The sequence below is a fragment of the Gasterosteus aculeatus genome, chromosome 5 (assembly GCF_964276395.1).
Source record: "Gasterosteus aculeatus chromosome 5, fGasAcu3.hap1.1, whole genome shotgun sequence".
Classification (NCBI taxonomy): domain Eukaryota; kingdom Metazoa; phylum Chordata; class Actinopteri; order Perciformes; family Gasterosteidae; genus Gasterosteus; species Gasterosteus aculeatus.
The window spans coordinates 842,010-861,380 of NC_135692.1; the positions used below are offsets into that span (position 1 = coordinate 842,010).

At 46.9% G+C, this 19,371-nt stretch overlaps 2 protein-coding genes, 1 long non-coding RNA gene and 1 pseudogene across 3 annotated transcripts in view; 3 read left to right on the forward strand and 1 right to left on the reverse strand.

Moving 5' to 3' along the window:
- LOC144407978 (uncharacterized) overlaps positions 1 to 2,731 on the forward strand; it is a 5,396-nt gene extending 2,665 nt beyond the window's left edge. The window contains exons 1-4 of the mRNA XM_078103056.1: positions 1 to 750; positions 1,624 to 1,974; positions 2,061 to 2,251; positions 2,343 to 2,731. The exon at positions 1 to 750 is cut by the window's left edge and continues 2,665 nt beyond it. Coding sequence (XP_077959182.1) covers positions 1,624 to 1,974; positions 2,061 to 2,251; positions 2,343 to 2,565 — 765 coding nt within the window. The 5' untranslated portion in view covers positions 1 to 750 and the 3' untranslated portion in view covers positions 2,566 to 2,731. The remainder of the gene's footprint in view (positions 751 to 1,623; positions 1,975 to 2,060; positions 2,252 to 2,342) is intronic.
- An 81-nt stretch (positions 2,732 to 2,812) lies between these two features.
- Positions 2,813 to 7,793, forward strand: LOC120819758 (uncharacterized). The gene is made up of 12 exons (XM_078103055.1): positions 2,813 to 2,917; positions 3,030 to 3,049; positions 3,354 to 3,685; positions 3,782 to 4,230; positions 4,319 to 4,643; positions 4,721 to 4,966; positions 5,045 to 5,606; positions 5,705 to 5,932; positions 6,009 to 6,316; positions 6,403 to 6,662; positions 6,749 to 6,997; positions 7,088 to 7,793. Exons 2-12 carry the CDS (start codon positions 3,043 to 3,045, stop codon positions 7,641 to 7,643), a joined length of 3,522 nt encoding a protein of 1,173 aa, XP_077959181.1. The 5' UTR covers positions 2,813 to 2,917; positions 3,030 to 3,042; the 3' UTR covers positions 7,644 to 7,793.
- A 222-nt stretch (positions 7,794 to 8,015) lies between these two features.
- LOC144408040 (U6 spliceosomal RNA) lies at positions 8,016 to 8,102 on the reverse strand (annotated as a pseudogene).
- A 1,825-nt stretch (positions 8,103 to 9,927) lies between these two features.
- Positions 9,928 to 14,534, forward strand: LOC144407979 (uncharacterized). The gene is made up of 4 exons (XR_013467713.1): positions 9,928 to 11,408; positions 11,665 to 13,406; positions 14,285 to 14,342; positions 14,443 to 14,534. It is a non-coding gene; the product is annotated as an uncharacterized LOC144407979 (long non-coding RNA).
- Positions 14,535 to 19,371: the final 4,837 nt, after the last annotated feature.

A 19,371-nucleotide genomic window follows, 5' to 3' on the forward strand; every position in this document is an offset into this window, starting at 1 on the left:
TGACGAAAAGAGAGCTGAGCCGGAAGGCAAAGCTCTCGATCTACCGGTCAATCTTCGTTCCTACCCTCACCTATGGTCATGAAGGATGGGCCATGACCGAAAGAACTAGGTCACGGGTACAAGCGGCCGAAATGGGTTTCCTCAGGAGAGTGGCTGGCGTCTCCCTTAGGGATAGGGTGAAAAGCTCAGCCATTCGTGAGGAGCTCGGAGTAGAGCCGCTGCTCCTTTGCGTCGAAAGGAGCCAGTTGAGGTGGTTTGGGCATCTGGTGAGGATGCCCCCTGGGCAAACGCTATGTCTGATTGTCAGAAAATTTTCTGTGGATACTTATTGGGTCTGGGTTTAATCAAGACTTTACCTCCTAGGGAGACGGCGCTCTGCTGCTGCAGTACCGACAGTGGCCGCGGTGGCGCCGTTTCACCACAAGTGGGAAAAGTCCGTAATAGCCGTAGAAAATCCTAGACATCATAGAATATCATAGAGATTATAGAGAATTAAAGAAAATGAGGAACGCTTCACGAATTTGCGTGTCATCCTTGCGCTACCCGGAGCCCCTTCTTTGTTTCAATTGTTTCATTTCCCAGGAGCCAATGAGACGCCTCAGAGCTTGTTTCAATTCTCGGCCGACCAATCAAAGGATCCACGGTTTGCGCGTCCAATCAGATGCTCTATTTGTTTCAATTCTGACTTCTCGATCCGCCATGTTGGATCACCGCTGGACTGCCGTCTCATTCTAACAATACTCGGCAGACGTAAGTACAACAAGTCAACTATGTTGTCTTTTAGTACTACGGCGCATGTTAAACGGTGTTTATTATGAGTGTAAGTAGGGATACTAATACTATTTAAATGTTAGTGAATGGAAATGAGTTCGCCCGCAACAAACCCGCTGCCGATCGATGCTAGCGGCGGCCGTGACGTCACACGCGTAACTTTAGCCACGATTTATGGTTATTATTACTAACTTTACTTTAATACGGTGAATGGAACCCGGTCTAAAACCGCGTATGGAAGTTAACGGTCACGTCTCTCCGTGTTTCTGCGGACGTTTAAGTGGTTTATTGGTGACGGAGTTTACGTGACTTATAGCATCGGGGATGCGTCACATGTTGACAACAACGGGGGTTACCAAGTCATAAACGTTACTTCATTACAACGTATAGCAACGTGTTTTATTCATGTGTCATTCAACAGTCCAGTAGAATTGTGATATTTGTCATTTATGCCTTTCTACGGACATTTAGGTGGTTTATTGCTGACGGAGTTTACGTGACTTATAGCATCGGGCATGCGTCACATGTTGACAACAACGGGGGTTACCAAGTCATAAACGTTACTTCATTACAACGTATAGCAACGTGTTTTATTCATGTGTGTCATTCAACAGTCCAGTAGAATTGTGATATTTGTCATTTATGTGGAATTATTCGTTATTTATGTAACATAATAACAAACAAACATAAAAAAATACATGTGCATATTTAGAGACAGACACATGGTTTCCTCTGATAGGAAGGTTTTAATGACAAGAGTAAAATACTGTGATATAACTGATGTCATAGATGGGAGTGTCACGTGTGATGTCTTCTTTCTCCCGTGTGCTGCTAAAATGTCCATTTGTTTAGATGGAACACCCTACATTCCGGAGGGCCCCTAACGGGACCATCCTGCTCAAGGCCTCCCCAGCGGCCCAGGCCCTCTTCACGCGGCAGCCCCCCAGTGCCCAGGCGCCTTACAGGGCAAAGAAGCCGGAGGAGGTGGACTCGGAGGCCTGGGCTCACGTCGTCTCCGAGGGCGGTGACACCGCCAACGCCGCCCTGGTCCTGAGCCGGTGGAAGGTGCAGTTTGGCCGCTACCAGGGCAGAACCTTCCACTGGCTCCTGGAGAACGACGTGGGCTACAGCGTCAATCTGGTCGCCTCCCACCAGAAGAAGCGCGAGAGGACGCAGTCTGAGTCCCCGCTGATGGCCAACAAGGTCCTTCACAATACTTTGAGACAGTTACAATTAGAGAAATGATGGCATTTAACCTCACTGTGTTATCTCACTTTGTAACCTCACAGGACGCCTTCACCCGCTACTCCTCCGCCTATCCTGACTTCGTGGAGGCTGTCAGGTTCCACCGGGCATTTGAGGAGGCGCGGGCGAATTCCCTCCAGCCCGGTCAGGAGGGACGGGCCCTTGTTGGCTTCGGGGACTTCAAATTTGAGACCCTGGAGAGCCTCTACGAGTCGACGGACAACAAAAAGATCCGGTGAAAAAGATCATTATTATTATTATTATCGTCGCGTTTGCTGTGGCGACAATCGAGAATCAGAATCACGTTGAATGTTTGATTTGTGCAGTTTTGTCAAGTACCTGCGGAGGACGTCACCAGCTCCAGGGACGCAGATGGAGAACGCCGTCCAGTATGTGCGCAGCAGAGACAGGCAGAGGATGAAAGCTGCTGCTGGAGCATCTACCTCCTCCACCGCCTCCACCTCCAGCAGCAGCGCAGCCTCTGCATCGGCCGCAAGCCAGAGAGCCACGAGTGCATCACAGTACGTGTTCCTGAAGAAATGTTTGTAACGTTGTGTCATTGTTAATGTCGTTGCCTCTCATTTATCGTGTGTCATAATAGGCCTCTTGGTCCAGCGCTTGTGGCGTTTGTCTCTGGGCGGCGTTCTCTATCTGCTGTGCAGATGCAGGCCCAGGTGAAGAAGCTGGTGGCCCCTAAGCCTGCATCCACAGGTCAGTCCAGCCTCCGTTATTTACTGACGTTCCACTTGATCTACGCTCCTGTTTCCCTGGTTCATCTTCTGTCATCATGTGTCCGCAGCCTCCCACTTCAGCCCCTTCAGACCAGCTCTGTCCTCCCCCCGGTCATCTGTGGAGCCTACAGATGAAGAGCTGGTCAAGGCGGTAGTTGACTTGGAGACCTGTAAGTAAAGAGTAAAGTCATAAAGAGGAAACACTTTGCTCACAAACAAAAGTACTTGTATTCATTGTTGACGCTCTTTTTATTTGACTTTAAAAACGTTTCCTCGAATCAGAGGACGAAAGCAGATGACTGGTAAGTTTTGCGTCAGCGGTCTGATGATCATCTCGGATCAATAACCCACCTCTGCAAATAACATCGTCCTTTTCACCGTGCTTTCATCAGCGCCTGGCTAGCTCAACAACATCTGCATGGCTAACTAGTTATCATCTCACCCTCACTTTCGCTCTTTAAAATCACCTCCTGATCTCTTGTGGTGTGTAAATCCAGCTCAATCTTTGTCGGTCTCTCAGCATTAACAGTATTAATTAATAAATTAATAATAATTCATCTTAATCTCAACCTTTTACGCTACTCAAACATCTCCTTTACCTTCAAGCCTCGATTGCAAAGGCTCCCCTTTTGCGCCTGCCACCACCCGCTGCTGCTGCTGCTGCCGCCGCCGCCGCCTCCTCCTCCTCCTCCTCAGCAGCACCTCCTCCTCCGGGAGCCGGTGTCTCTACTCTGCTGGACGAGCCCACAGACGAGGAGCTGCTGGAAGCCTCGCAGGAGATAGACCCCCTGGTGGAACCTCCTGCAGCCCTCGTCGTGGTTCAGCCTGCCGGGACACCGGCTCCCTCGCCTCCAGCCGCCCCCTTGACGCCGTCCGCACCCGTCGCCGTGGAGGAACGGGAGGAGTTCCTCCCTCCCCCTCCATCTTCTGCCAGTGAGGTGAGGCAGTCTCTCTAACACGTGAGGCCGCAGGTGTCCCTGCTGACTGTAGATATTAAAATGGTTTTGTGTGTGTGTGTGTTGTCGTCTCACCAGTTGCTGCCTCAGTCCTGGAGGGCAGCTCTCACTGTGGAGCAGCAGCAGTGGATCGGCCGGGTGCTGTTTACCAGGGACAGCCAGGGGAGGCCTCGGCTCGTGGGCGAGCTCAACCTATGGTGGACCCCCCCCCAAACCCGGCCGGTCTACAACCAGCCTCCCGCATCCCCCGACCCCTTCTTCGCATGTCGGCTGTTTCTCTGGATGCCACACCGGCTTTGGCGTCTGCAGCTGACATGCCCCCAGCCTTCGTGCTCTGGGTCCCTGATGAAGGCTGGGCTGTACAGGACCATCCGGAGGGTCCTGGACATCGACGGCTGGTACCTCATGGCCACCGAGTACCTGGAGTGCCGTCGGTGTAAGAAGAAGGTCGGGGGGTGGTCACAGGGCATCATCAGGCAGCTGTCCCCCACCCACAGCTGCCAGTTCCCAGCTGTACTCACGTACAAGTAAGGAGGCATTTCTTCACCATTTGTCTGTGTTGAACGTCCCGTTGGAGGTGCAGACTCGGCTCTACGTGATGTTTGTGTCGTGCAGGCTGTCCTGTGACATGAGGGTGGTGATACAGCTGAGGTCCCGCACTCTGGGGAACAGTGCCAACCAGCTGTACAACACCCTGCGGGAGCAGCACTCGGACGCCTGGATGCGGAGAGCCATCAAGTACCTCGGCGTGTGCGAGCCATTCCTGGCCTTGTGCTCGGCGAGGGGGCAGATTCCACCTCCGCCCGAGATGCCCCCTCTGCCATCCCCCGTCTGGCTGCTGACCGTGTACAGCTACGACGTCCTGGCGCGGCTGGATGAGTACAAGGCCAGGATCACGTCCACCTTCGGGTCCATCATAAAGATGGACTCCACCAAGAAGGCGAGTGGAGTCTGTCAGTTTCTTTTCCTTCCAGCTGCTGTGTGTTTCTCACATTAACTCTCAGAATCTCTCTGCAGGTGACAAAGAAGCTCGCGGGTATCGCCTCCGACACGGCCGCCTGGGCTACCAACGTCGGCAATGAGCACGGGCAGGTCCTCATGAGCGTCCTCACCTCCACCGAGAGCGCCGGGGGCCTGTCCGGGATGGCGGCCGGCTTGATGAGGCGGTACCGACTCGCCGGGGTACCTCCCCCCCAGCTGATCTACGTGGACCGCGACTGCTGCAACAGGGACGGCGTGTCAAAGACAGCTGTCTTGTTTCAGGTGTGAAAAGGACACTGTTGACAGTTGTGCTGCATCAGCACCGTGGCTGGAGAGTTTAACGTTTTGTTTGTTTCGCAGGAGTGGGAGCATCTCGTGGTGAGACTGGACATCTGGCACCTGATGCGACGCTTCGCATCAGGTGTCAACACCGAGAGCCACGAGCTGTACCCCACCTTCATGAGGCAGCTGTCTAACTGCATCTTTGAGGTGGACGCCGGAGATGCACGCCGTCTCGCAGAGGCTAAGCGGTCCCAGCTGGAGGGGAAGCACGGGATGGTTGGACTGACGGACGCCGCGGTGAACCGGAGGATCTCCAAGGAGGAGTGGAGGCTCCACGTCCGCCGTAGGACACGGGGGCCTGAGGAATCGGCCCTCCTCATCCAGGAGCTCCTCGACACCTTCGGTGGACCGGCAGGACGCAACAACCTGGGCATCCCGTTGCTCAACGCTCTCCGCATCCAGGAAATATGGAGTACGCAGAGGACCCACCTCAGCTGCATCCAGGACCCGCCAGGTGTGCAGCTGTACACCCAGACGGGCCGGCTGACCAAGGGAGGAGTCAGCCTGCCCGTATATCGCTGCGCGAGGGGCTCCACCTCTCTGGAGTCCTTCCACCTCCACCTTAACCGGTTCATCCCAGGTACCGGCGTGTGTCTCGCGGCTCGTGACAAAATGTAATCTCTATTTGAACTTTAAGAAAATGCAAACTCGTGTCTGATCCAAACCCCCCTTCCCCAGGGACCCGGGCCAGCGCCAAGCACTTCCAGGCGTTCCTGGTGGATGGACTGGTGAGGTGGAACGAGGACCGCGCAGCGGCAGCTGCACCACCACCGGCTGCAGTCGAGGGACGGCTGGGACCTCTGCACTCCTACAGTGGCCACCTCAAGCACGTCCTTAACCAGAAGAGCCAAAGAGTGCTTGGTCTTCAGATGGTTAAGGACTTCACCGAGCCGGCTGAGTACACAGGTATGCGATGTGAAAACACCTCATCTCGTAACTGACAGCAAAACGAGCCGCTACTGAATCCTTCTCTGTGTGACAGGGGAGCTCATCGGAGTGGAGTACCTGTACCAGCAGACCGGCAAAGTGCTTGAGGACGTCAGCCTGGACCCTGACACTCCGGACGAGGCTCCTGCCATCGAGGCGCTGGAGGAGGATGAGGGCATCGAGGAAGACGTAGAGGACCCTACCGTCTTCGGGCCCGATACTCCGTCCTCCAGCGTGGCAGCAGCCCGGTCAGGTGATCCAGCTGACGCACCGTCTGAGCCATCCCGTTCGGGTCAAGTTGCCCCTCCTGAGGCCCCAGAGGTTCAGGACCCTGATCCCCAGCAGCCCTCCTCAGACTCTGAAGTAAGTTCACATACTGACGATTGTGAGATAGAATCTCTTACTGCACTATTTGCTTACGGGCTTTGTTCCTCCTCGTTTCTTCTCAGGAGGACATCCAGGGTCCTGATGGCCAGCCCGGGTACCGGCACATCCTGAAGCTGGCCCAGGCGCTGGTGGAAGGGAGGAACCTTCTGGGGCTGTCTGAGAATAGGGTAGACCGACTCATCCTGCTTTGGACTCGCTTGGCGGAGCAGGACAAGCGGCGAGTTGACTACCCTCCCAGATACCGGGAGAGGCAACCAAAGGGGCGGTTCAAGGCAGCGAAGGGGAAGAACACCTCCTGTGCTGGAAAGGAGAGTCTCCAACGGTGAGACTCCTTTAGAGCAGGGATCTTTCCTCTGGTACATATCTGCTGTGTACTGACCCACACTCTGCTCCTCGTGACTCTTTCAGCTGCCTCCTCGGGGTCAACTCGGGGCCTTCCACCTGGCCCAGCGCCAGTCGCCTGGTGGAGGCCATTTGCACGCTGCTCTGCAAGCTCCACCCGGCGGCCACGCGGGTCGGCGGGATGCACAAGCCCCGGCTCAGCCTCATCCTCGCTGACTATGTGTCCATCAGAGAGGTAGTGCTGAGCACCCCGAGGCTGATGGCTCAGACGGACATCCAGCTCTTTGAGCTGAACCACCGGACCCTCAGCCAGTGGTGAGTTTAACGTGAAGCTGCTCTGACGGGTCTGCACTCTGATTTATCGCTGGATCAAGAGCCTGACCGCATTCTGTGTTTGTCTCCCAGGTTCTCTCGCAAGCAGAGGGGGTTGGTCACGGCTGTGCTGCAGCAGGGAGCTGCCGTCATCCCTGCAGGTGTCGCAGCCGAGCCCCTCCCTCCCGTCAAAGGGCTGTCCTTTGTTCAGGTGGGACAAGGACAGCCCTACCAGTATGACGTGCCGGATGAGAAGCCAGGACCCTCATCCGGCGGCCTTCCTCCTCCTCCTCCACCACCAGATGGGGAGCAGCCTGGACCTTTGTCCAGCGGCCTTCCTCCACTGCCCCTGGGTGTCTTCCCTGGTCCTGCCGGTCTGCCTCCTCAAAGTCCCGGACAAAGCAGGACCACTGTCTGGAGGAAGAGGAAGGCGGCCGAAGCAGCAGCGGCTGCTGCTGCTGCTGCAGGTCAGGTGTTGCCACCCAAGAATCCCCGTCAGCAGTACACCTGCTCCAAGTGTGGTCAGCCCAAAACATTAGAAACTGGCCACACTCAGCTTTACGGTGTAACATACTGTGCTGCTGTCGGGGGCAAGACTGTGGAGCAGTGGAGGGAGGAGGTCCAAAGGACTCAGAGCGGGGGGAAATGAGGGTTTTTATTTGTTGTTTTATTTATTTATTTACTATTAGTGTGTTGTTATTGTCATGCGTTATTATTAGTGTGTTATTATTGTCATGTGTTATTATTGTCATGTGTTATTATTAGTGTGTTATTTAAGCCATTAAAGTGTATTTTCTGCACTTGGTTTTGGAAGCGTTTTCATTTCATACACACCTGTATGTTTTCATTCCATACACACCCGTTTATTTAGGTATCTCCATAACTGCCATCATTTAACACACTTTGCTTGCAACTTGCCGGAGGTGGGACTCGAACCACGGATCTTCTGCATCGCAGCCCACATCTGGAGCACAGCTAGCCCCTCCTCCCCACACATACTATTTTTGGGACCTGATCGCAGAGAAGAATGAACCATATCCTGCTTTTAGGGGCCATGCTAATCTTCTCTGTATCGTTCCAATTTTAGTATATGTGCTATCGAAATAACTAAACTAAGAAATTTTAAATGACATTAAAGTTCATTGTTTTATGAATAAATACTGTCTGATTTCACATGTTTTGTTCCCCATTTTTAAACCTCGACCTTTTAAATGTACACATGTTATTATGACAGTCTGAACACACGTGTGCCGTCCTTTTTCTTTGCCTTCACTGGTTACCTGGTTTTACGCGTCACGTTGCAATGACTTGTGGGTAGGAAAGACTCGGCGGGTTGATAATGTGAGCGGTCTAAAGCCTCGCGCAGTTAGCGCTGTGTGTAGATGACGCATGCTCTGGTTTAATGTCGAACGCTCTTCTTTTGCTGCGTGTTGGTTTTGTGTATACGTTGTGTCCGTGTGTCTATGAATGTGAATTTGATTTCCTTTTGAGATTTTTAATGTTTTTTTTTACTTCAGGCTGCCTCAAAAACATGGAAATGAGCCTCTCTGGCTCACTACAGTGCAACTGTTGATTAGTTTGCATTGACCCTGCAAAGTAAATAAATAAATAAATAGACGCCAGGCTGGACGACGTGTGTAACCAAGGAAGGACTTCACACTAGACACTATGTGTGACCGAGACTTTTAGTGGGAATCATTTCATAGCTAACTGGTTTCAGTCTGTTGGAGAGGCACTAAGTGGTCACGTTACTCTTCCTGTAGCCAGAACCAATGCACTTAAGAAAACATCACGCACACAGCTGTTGCATACTGGAATGTGCTGCCCTCATATTTCACTCTGACAAGAAACAAATGTGATTCCAACAGGAAACTTAAGGCAGCAATAATCAGAAAGGAAATTAGAGTAGGTTAGGTTATTATTGTTTTTAATTCTGTGTTTTTTCTTTTTGTTTGTTATTCCTTACTGTAAATGTTGTTCTCTAAGTCTGTGTTTTTGTTCACCAACATTGGTCGTGCTGTAATTTAACACGCTTAGATTGCAGCTTGCCTGAGGCGGGACTCGAACCACAGATCTTCACAAACCTGCTTTTACACACAACATCCTTCTTCTCTGTTCCAATTGTTCCAATTCCCAGGAGCCAATGAGAGGCCTCGGAGCTTGTTCCAATTCTCGGCCGACTTATCAGAGGATCCACGGTTTGCGCGTCCAATTAGATGCTCAAGTTGTTCCAATTTGGACTTTTCGATCCGCCATGTTGGATCACCGCTGGACTGCCGTCTCATTCTAACAATACTCGGCAGACGTAAGTACAACATGTCAACTATGTTGTCTTTTAGTACTACGGCGCATGTTAATGGGTGTTTATTATGAGTGCAAGCAGGGATACTAATACTATTTAAATGTGAGTGAATGGAAATGAGTTCGCCCACAACAAACCTGTTGCCGATTGATGCCAGCGGCGGCCTATAAGCGGAGGCTTATAGCTGCTAACGTTAGCTTAATGTTGCCTACACCATTAAGGCTAGGTTAACATTAGTAGACTCATTTAAGTGAAAATAATTACCTAACTAGTGTTGATGCTATCAATATAAATGCATGATGCATCAGATGCTTTTCTTGTTTGACTTTCTCGTGAGTTTGTGGCCACGAACATTCGAACCTAACCAATGTAAAGTGACCAGCTAACGCTAGCTGTTAGCTAACGTTAATAGCTTGTAGCCTGACCTTCCCGGGTTTCTCTGCATGTAGAAAGGTTTAACGTTACGGACCCACTTGAAGTGTATTTTTTAACTTAAACTTATCAGTGCGGTAATAAAAGGGGGAACAAGAACTAAAGTCAATCCCGTTGAAAAATGTGTGTTTGCTGCTCTCTGGCGCCAAATGGGTTAATGTTAACAGCCATTACGTGAGTCCCGCGCGGCTCTGCTCAACTCTTTACTGCGGTATCTTTTCCCTTTGCGGTGCCTTTTCTCGGTTATACACTAATGAGCTAGCGTTAGCTTAAACATGTAGGTAACCGTTAGCTCTGAGAGCACGGAGGAAATGCGCTTCAATGCGGGGAAGTGTAAGTTGCAGCTGCTCTGTAGGCAACAGAGACCACACCTCATGACCACATGTTGGCTAAAAACTAAATGGATAAGATAATATTGGTTTGCCTGCCGTGCCAAAATTCAGTAATGATAAATGAACAATACTTATTTTTCATAAAATAAATGTACCAATCCTGAATTGTATTTTTTTTGCAGTTTTTTCTATCTGATGTTGGTGTGATGTGGAACTCTTTGGGGACCTCATATTGTTTTGGTAAGTACATTTAACAAACAAACTCTTCACAGGTATGCTGATCCCAGCAGTACTGCTCAGGTTAAATACTCTAATGCTGTGGTATATTTGCCCTCTATAGGGCAGTAATCGCTGACAGCAAAGTAAATCTGCCACTGATCATATGTAGGCATTCAACAACTTTTGTGCAAACGGTTTTAGTCCTCTTTAGTCGGTGAGGTAAGCATTTGCTACCTATTTTCCCAATGTGCGGCTTGTCTTTGTACAATCTTAGCGTGTAACTGCTGTAACCTAAATATTGACAATACATTTGAAAGAAAAGTATATCCCACCTAGTGATTGATTATTCTTATAGCTCTGTTTTTGGTCACTACCAAGAAAAATGTCTGGCTCTTAAGTTCCTGCATATTCCACTTTTTTCACCAGCTTGTCAGCTCTTTGATTGTCTGAAGGAAAGCCTACTCTTGCAATTACCCACGATTAATAGGAATGTGTCTGGCTAGAACACACTGTGGACCAACCAGTACACATGCTATCAAAGACAGTCTTTGTTAATCAGGAGTTCAAAACTAGAATTTTGTCAAGGATGCGTGGGGGAGGCAGGACTCAAACGCAGACTTCTCCGGAAACAAAATACTTTAATAGTCGAAAAGGGAAAATCAAAGGGCCAAGGGGCAAAAACACACAGGCAAGAAACTACGGACATCCACGACAATAGACAATGACGCGACAAGTGACACAAGAGACACACGGCTTAAATACACAAGGGAGGTGCAGGTGATTGGACACAGGTGGAAACTATTAGACGATCACAGGGGATGACAGGACAAGGCAGGAAGTGAAGTTACCCGGGGACACGAGTGGCAGAAAACTACAAAATACAACAGGAAGTGAACCACACCGTGACAAATTTATTAGCAACAAAATATTGCACCAATACTCTTTGTATTTTATCTTTTTGTTTTTTGATAAGATACATGCTAAGTTCCAAGGCTTTACCACCATCCCACTGGAATCTACCTTCATGGCACAGTTGGACAGCCATTTAGCCCAATTGACGTATATCTTCCAGACGAAGGGAGGAGTTGCTGGCCAGAAACTAGCTAAACATCTGGAGATCTTGCAAGAAGTAAATATGTATACCAATTGTCTTTATGACATGTAAAATGTCATGTATATTTGTGATGATGAAAAAATGAAGTTATATTATACATTTAGGTTATTACATTTTATGGTTGAATGCACTTATTGTAAGTCGCTTTGGATAAAAGCGTCAGCTAAATGACATGTCATGTAATGTAATATAAATATTGTTCAATTTATTAAAATTGCTGTACTTATTTCTGTATTTCTTATTATTTAATAATTGTAATTCTTTAACACAGGAGACAAGTGATGTCAATCCTAAAAGGACAGCTGTCCTAAAGGCTCTTTGCATCTACCTGGGGGAGGACGAGGGACAGCTTGTTCGGGAGTACAGTGATCCCTCGCCACTTCGCGGTTCACTTATCGCGGATTCGCTATTTCGCGGATTTTCATAATGCATTTTTTTTTTTTTTGGTGCATTGTGCTCTGCATTCTGATTCGCTAAAAACTCACTCCCGAGCCGTTCATTACAGTTCTCCAACGTAATCGATGGTGGCATGTCGGTGTACAAGGATCTTTTTGCAAAGAAGAAAAAAGAGCGACAACAGCTGCCTATCACTATGTTCTTCTCCCGAACAAACACACCTGCACCGCGGGCTTCAGAAGAAGAGAACACTGCAGAGCGCAGTCAGGATGCAGGGGCCCAGTCTGAAGAGCAGTGAAACGGCCTACACGTGAGTCACTGTATTTGTAAACATGTAATAGTTGCTAATTGTAAAAAAAAAAAGTTTTCTATTTCGCGGATTTCACTTATCGCGGGTCATTTTCGGAACGTAACCCCCGCGATAAACGAGGGATTACTGTATATGGTAAGTCATTTGAATTGATTTGCCTCTCACATGTTATGTTTTCAGATCCTAATGTCACCCACATACACTTTCAGAGGTTCATGTTATCATTGTCAGAAGGTTGAGAATATTCATATGAAACATAACAACCTGCTGCACAGTAGTGTCGTTTCTATGTACATTACTTTAATAACACCTCACAGATCCATCCATCCATTTGCAAACCGTTTATCCTGCACACAGGGTCGCGACGTCACACGCGTAACTTTAGCCACGATTTATGGTTATTATTACTAACTGTATTTAATACGCTGAATGGAACGCGTGTGGGAGCTAACGGTCACGTCTCTCCGTGTTTCTGCGGACGTTTGCGTGGTTTATTGGTGACGGAGCTTACGTGACTTTATAGCATCGGTGATGCGTCACGTGTTGACAACACCAGTTATTACCAAGTCATAACGCTACTTTATTACAACGAACAGCAGCGTGTTTTATTCATGTGTCATTCAACAGTCCAGTAGAATTGTGTCATTTGTCATTTATGTGGAATAACAAGCATAAAAAACGTCTCCGAGGGCGGTGGCACCACCAGCGCCGCCCTGGTCCTGAGCCGGTGGAAGGTGCAGTTGGGTCGCTGCCAGGGGAGAACCTTCCACTGGCTCCTGGAGAAAAACGATTCGGACCGCTTTTAAATATTACTTGATTTATGCAAGGTCATTTCACTGATTTGAACGTGTTATTGAATTAGCTTTTTTAATTACATTACATTACATGTCATTTAGCAGACGCTTTTATCCAAAGCGACTTACATTACACTTTTAAACCCAAGGCTTTTTTTTCACATTTTTGCCCGGGGAGCAATTAGGGGTTAGGTGTCTTGCTCAGGGACACTTCGACGTGGAACATGGGGCAGCCTGGAATCGAACCAACAACCTTGTGCTTCCCAGCACACCTTCTCTAACCCCTGCGCCACGACGACCCCGAATTAAGGGTGTTAATTAAGCTTAACACATTCTTCCATGGTTTACGAAAAGCTCATTTCCGTCATTTAAAGGTTACATGAAAAACACGTGTACATTTTAAAACCACATTCAACTTCCACATCTGCGCATGTGCGACCACAAACCGCCCCTGGAGGACGCGGATTTGCTCTATCTCCTGGCTGTCTGCGTATCCAAGGCTCTACGTTTTCAGTAAGTAAACGTTTTAAATTCATAATACATATTTTCACTTTAACAGGATTTAGTTGCCACCAAGAAAAGTAGTTGGCTGTCTGCTGTCTCAATAAAATGTTAAATGAGGCTTATAGCTGGTAACGTTAGCTTAATGTTGCCTACACCATTAAGGCTAGGTTAACATTAGTAGACTCATTTAAGTGAAAATAATTATCTAACTAGTGTTGATGCTATCAATATAAATGCGTGATGCATCAGATGCTTTTCTTGTTTGACTTTCTCGTGAGTTTGTGGCCACGAACATTCGAACCTAACCGATGTAAAGTGACTAGCTAATGCTAGCTGTTAGCTAACGTTAATAGCTTGTAGCCTGACCTTCCCGGGTTTCTCGGCATGTAGAAAGGTTTAACGTTACGGACCCACTTTAAGTGTATTTTTTAACTTAAACTTATCAGTGCGGTAATAAAAGGGGGAAAGAGAACTAAAGTCAATCCCATTGAAAAATGTGCGTTTGCTGCTCTCTGGCGCCAAATGGGTTCATGTTAACAGCCATTACGTGAGTCCCGCGCGGCTCTGCTCAACTCTTTACTGCGGTATCTTTTCCCTTTGCGGTGCCTTTTCTCGGTTATACACTAATGAGCTAGCGTTAGCTTAAACATGTAGGTAACCGTTAGCTCTGAGAGCACGGAGGAAATGCGCTTCAATGCGGGGAAGTGTAAGCTGCAGCTGCTCTGTAGGCAACAGAGACCACACCTCATGACCACATGTTGGCTAAAAACTAAATGGATAAGATAATATTGGTTTGCCTGCCGTGCCAAAATTCAGTAATGATAAATGAACATTACTTATTTTTCATAAAATAAATGTACCAATCCTGAATTGTATTTTTTTTGCAGTTTTTTCTATCTGATGTTGGTGTGATGTGGAACTCTTTGGGGACCTCATATTGTTTTGGTAAGTACATTTAACAAACAAACTCTTCACAGGTATGCTGATCCCAGCAGTACTGCTCAGGTTAAATACTCTAATGCTGTGGTATATTTGCTCTCTATAGGGCAGTAATCGCTGACAGCAAAGTCAATCTGCCACTGATCATATGTAGGCACTCAACAACTTTTGTGCAAACGGTTTTGGTCCTCTTTAGTCTACCAAGAAAAATGTCTGGCTCTTAAGTTCCTGCATATTCCACTTTTTTCACCAGCTTGTCAGCTCTTTGATTGTCTGAAGGAAAGCCTACTCTTGCAATTACCCACGATTAATAGGAATGTGTCTGGCTAGAACACACTGTGGACCAACCAGCACACATGCTATCAAAGACAGTCTTTGTTAACGAGGAGTTCAAAACTAGAATTTATTAGCAACAAAATATTGCACTGATACTCTTTGTATTTTATCTTTTTGTTTTTTGATAAGATACATGCTAAGTTCCAAAGCATTACCACCATCCCACTGGAATCTACCTTCATGGCACAGTTGGACAGCCATTTAGCCCAATTGACGTATATCTTCCAGACGAAGGGAGGAGTTGCTGGCCAGAAACTAGCTAAACATCTGGAGATCTTGCAAGAAGTAAATATGTATACCAATTGTCTTTATGACATGTAAAATGTCATGTATATTTGTGATGATGAAAAAATGAAGTTATATTATACATTTAGGTTATTACATTTTATGGTTGAATGCACTTATTGTAAGTCGCTTTGGATAAAAGCGTCAGCTAAATGACATGTCATGTAATGTAATATAAATATTGTTCAATTTATTAAAATTGCTGTACTTATTTATGTATTTCTTTTTATTTAATAATTGTAATTCTTTAACAGAGGAGACAAGTGATGTCAATCCTAAAAGGACAGCTGTCCTAAAGGCTCTTTGCATCTACCTGGGGGAGGACGAGGGACAGCTTGTTCTGGAGTATATGGTAAGTCATTTGAATTTATTTGCCTCTCACATGTTATGTTTTCAGATCCTAATGTCACCCACATACACTTTCAGAGGTTCATGTTATCATTGTCAGAAGGTTGAGAATATTCATATGAAACATAACAACCTGCTGCACAGTAGTGTCGTTTCTATGTACATTACTTTAATAACACCTCACAGATCCATCCATCCATTTGCAAACCGCTTATCCTGCACACAGGGTCGCGGGGGGTCTGGAGTCTGGAGTCATCTACATTAATTCAAAACCCCTGAGTGGGTGGACAATATCCCAGCCAACTTCGGGCGAGAGACAGAGTACACCCGGGCCTGGTTGCCAGCCAATCACAGGGCTACATAGAGACATACAACCATTCACATTCACACACCTACGGGCAATTTAGAGTTACCAGTCAACCTGATCCCCAGAGCATGTCTTTGGACTGTGGGAGGAAGCTCACAGATCTATAGTTTTATTTAAATATAAAATGATTATGTATGGTGGCAATGTTCATTTCTTTGTTTATTTTTTTATATTTATATTAGGGCTGTCAAATAATTAAAAATTTTAATCAATTAATCAGATTTTTCAGTGGATTAATCAGGATTAATCACTATTTGCAATTACACCTGAATCCTAACCATTTTTTCTTTCTGAAATGCATACCAAAAGATAGATAACAGGACACAGATACATCATTTTCATATTATGTCTGTTTATTAACACAGCCAAATAATGGTGGTTTAAATCAAGCTGAAACATACTACACACCATAATATTTGTCTTTGTAATGTCCCATTGCTTCCTTTTTGGCATTCCTCTTAACCAGGATGTACAATTTACAGTATTCAGAACAGAAAGCAATAAATGTAGTCAAATCATAACAGTGGTCTACCACATTTTTGCACAATTTGAGTCATCTGTTGCGTTTTATGTGGAAGAAAACATTTTCAACTTTTAAATCAAACCAAAGAACAATCTTTTACCTTTTCCTCCATTCTTTAATCCAGTTGCTCAAAAATCCAGTTGCTAACTACTATAACATGTTGCACTGAAACTGGTCTTTTTGTCTGAACATCACCTTTCAAATCTACTGAGCTTCATCATCTTTCAGCCAGTTGCTGAGGCAAACTAACTTGTTCACATTTTCTGAAAGTAAAGCTGACCTTTTCTTGTTCACAATGTGACCTGCAACTGAGAAAAGTCGTTCACAGGGAACAGTGTTTGCAGGAGTGGCTAGATATTTGTGAGCTAGTGAGGCCAGCTTCTCATGGGCTCCTGAATGAGATGCCCACCACCTCAAGGGGCAGTGCTCCAAATTAATGGTGGGCTCTGCTCTGTACCTCTGTATGGCAGGTTGGACCTCTTCATCTTCTGATTCTGAATCCGAGCCCATTTGCAGAAGGCTGGTTATTCTTACTGGGTGGCCCATCATCATGTGCCTGTGAAGACCTTCTGGGTGACTCTTGTTGCAGCATCCCTTCAAGTGTGGTCCACACCTCTTCCCTGTCTGTCTTGGGCATGCATTTCAAGTCTTTGAAACAAGGATCTAAAACTGTAGCAATCTGGAGCCATGCATTGTTAAGCTTTTCTTGACGGGAAGCTAGATCCTCCTTGAACTTGGTCTTGAATCTCACCACAAATGCAGGGTCCTCATCACAGGCTTCCATCTTCAGACGCAAGTGGCAGAGAGAAGGTAGTACCACAGAACAGGAGACATAGGCCTCTCCACCCAGGAGCTCAGTTACATACCTACGCACACAAACACACACATGCACACTGAGACAGTGTATTATTAGAACAGTGGTTATCAACATATTATTAATAATGATAATAATTATTTATTATTATCATCCATCCATCCATTGTCAAACCGCTTATCCCGCACACAGGGTCGCGGGGGGGCTGGAGTCCATCCCAGCCAACTTCGGGCGATAGACAGGGTACACCCTGGATTGGTCGCCAGCCAATCGCAGGGCTACACAGAGACACACAACCATTCACTCTCACATTCACACATCTACGGGCAATTTAGAGTCCCCAATTAACCTGATCCCCAGAGCACGTCTTTGGACTGTGGGAGGAAGCCGGAGAACCCGGAGAGAACCCACGCAGACACGGGGAGAACATGCAGACTCCACACAGAACACCGTGCCGCCCTATTATTATCATCATTATTATTATTATTATCATCATTATTATTATTATTATTATCATCATTATTTTTTACATACATACATGTTATTGATATTTGACTTTAATTCATTCATTCAATTCATTCCAGAAAATAATCAAAGCAATGTTATTTGATAAGTTACAGACTGATTTACCTGCATGGCTCTAGAAGGGTCTCCAGCCTCTGCAGTTTATCCCACTCTGCTGCGGTCGGCAAAACGAGTTTTTAAGCTCTGACATGAAATGACCGACAACTTTGCGAGCCTTGGCCAAAGAATTTACAAAGCCGCTGTCAGCAAGACTCACTGTGACACTTCTCTGCACCATGTGAGCGACACAGTTAATGTGTTCATAGCGTGTAAGTCTAATTGCGGCAACTATGTTGCGCGCACTGTCAGTCCCAATGGTTGTCGTCTTGCCCTCGATGTCCCACTTACGTGCAACAGACAGGAACTGTTCTTTACAAGCCTCCGCAAAATGACGCTCCTCAGTTTTTAATATAGTCAGCGCAAAAGACTTCAGTTCCCACGTGTCACTGATGAAATGTGCAGTTACTCCGAGGTAATTGTTGTTACTCACTGATGTCCAATGGTCTCCTGTCAGGGCGATATGATTTACTTGAGCCAAGACCGCTTTCCTTTTTTCTTTTTCGTTTTCATAGAGCTCGTGGATTTTCGTCATAACTGTGGCTCTTGACGATGGCTTATAGGATGAGTCTTGAGACGCCACTTGCAAAACATCAAGGAAACCTGAGTCTTCTACAATGCTAATGGGTCGACAATCCTTTGCGATCCATTTTGCTATTGTGTTGGTCAAATTATCTGAGGTTGATTTTGTTAATGGCCTCCGAACATTCAGCGTGGACTGGCGCAAACGACTTGCTGAGCCTGACGGCCCAGCAAACACATGTTTGGCGTTGACATGGTACCTCAAGCTTGAACGGCTCCGGTGAAATTGAAACTCCTTGTTACAAATCTTGCAAATAACCGTGTACTTGTTAACTGTACCATCATCATTCTTTTTATATTTGAATCCGTCCATAGGCCCACTTTGCTCACCTTGCTCCATCTCGCCTCTAGCTCCCAACGGCACGGCACCTCCCTAGTGAGTGTCTATTGTGATGAGTACTGATGTATCCCTGCAGGTAGCAGTAATGTGTTCTATAAGAGGAAGTGCATTCCCTAGAGGAAGAGGTACTTTCCTGAACTGATAGTTAGAGAAATTCACGTAATTTACAACAAACAACTAATCAACGTCGTTAACGCGCTATTATTGACAGCCCTAATTCATATATATATATAGATCATATATTTCTTTGTTTCAATCTTTTGACTGGTACTCTAGTACACACACACACACAGCAGCTTTGTTGGGACTTTTTGATTTTACAGCCTCCTTAAGAGTCTGCAACACCTCATTTAAGTAAGAATAACCACTGAAGATAAGATAGTAAATACAGCACATTTATAGAACATCCATCCATCCATCCATCCATTGTCAAACCGCTTATCCTGCACACAGGGTCGCGGGGGGGCTGGAGTCCATCCCAGCCAACTTCGGGCGATAGACAGGGTACACCCTGGATTGGTCGCCAGCCAATCGCAGGGCAACACAGAGACACACAACCATTCACACTCACATTCACACATCTACGGGCAATTTAGAGTCACCAATTAACCTGATCCCCAGAGCATGTCTTTGGACTGTGGGAGGAAGCCGGAGAACCCGGAGAGAACCCACGCAGACACGGGGAGAACATGCAGACTCCACACAGAAAGGCCACTGGGCGGAATCGAACCCAGGACCTTCTTGCTGTGAGGCAACAGTGCTAACCACCACGCCACCGCGCCGCCCTATTTATAGAACATACAAAATAGAATAACATAT

Coding starts and splice junctions, on each gene's coding strand:
- LOC120819758 (XM_078103055.1), top strand. Junction 4,231..4,318: donor CCAGCTGTACTCACGTACAA/GTAAGGAGGCAT, acceptor TGTGTCGTGCAG/GCTGTCCTGTGACATGAGGG. Junction 5,607..5,704: donor CCTTAACCGGTTCATCCCAG/GTACCGGCGTGT, acceptor CCCCTTCCCCAG/GGACCCGGGCCAGCGCCAAG.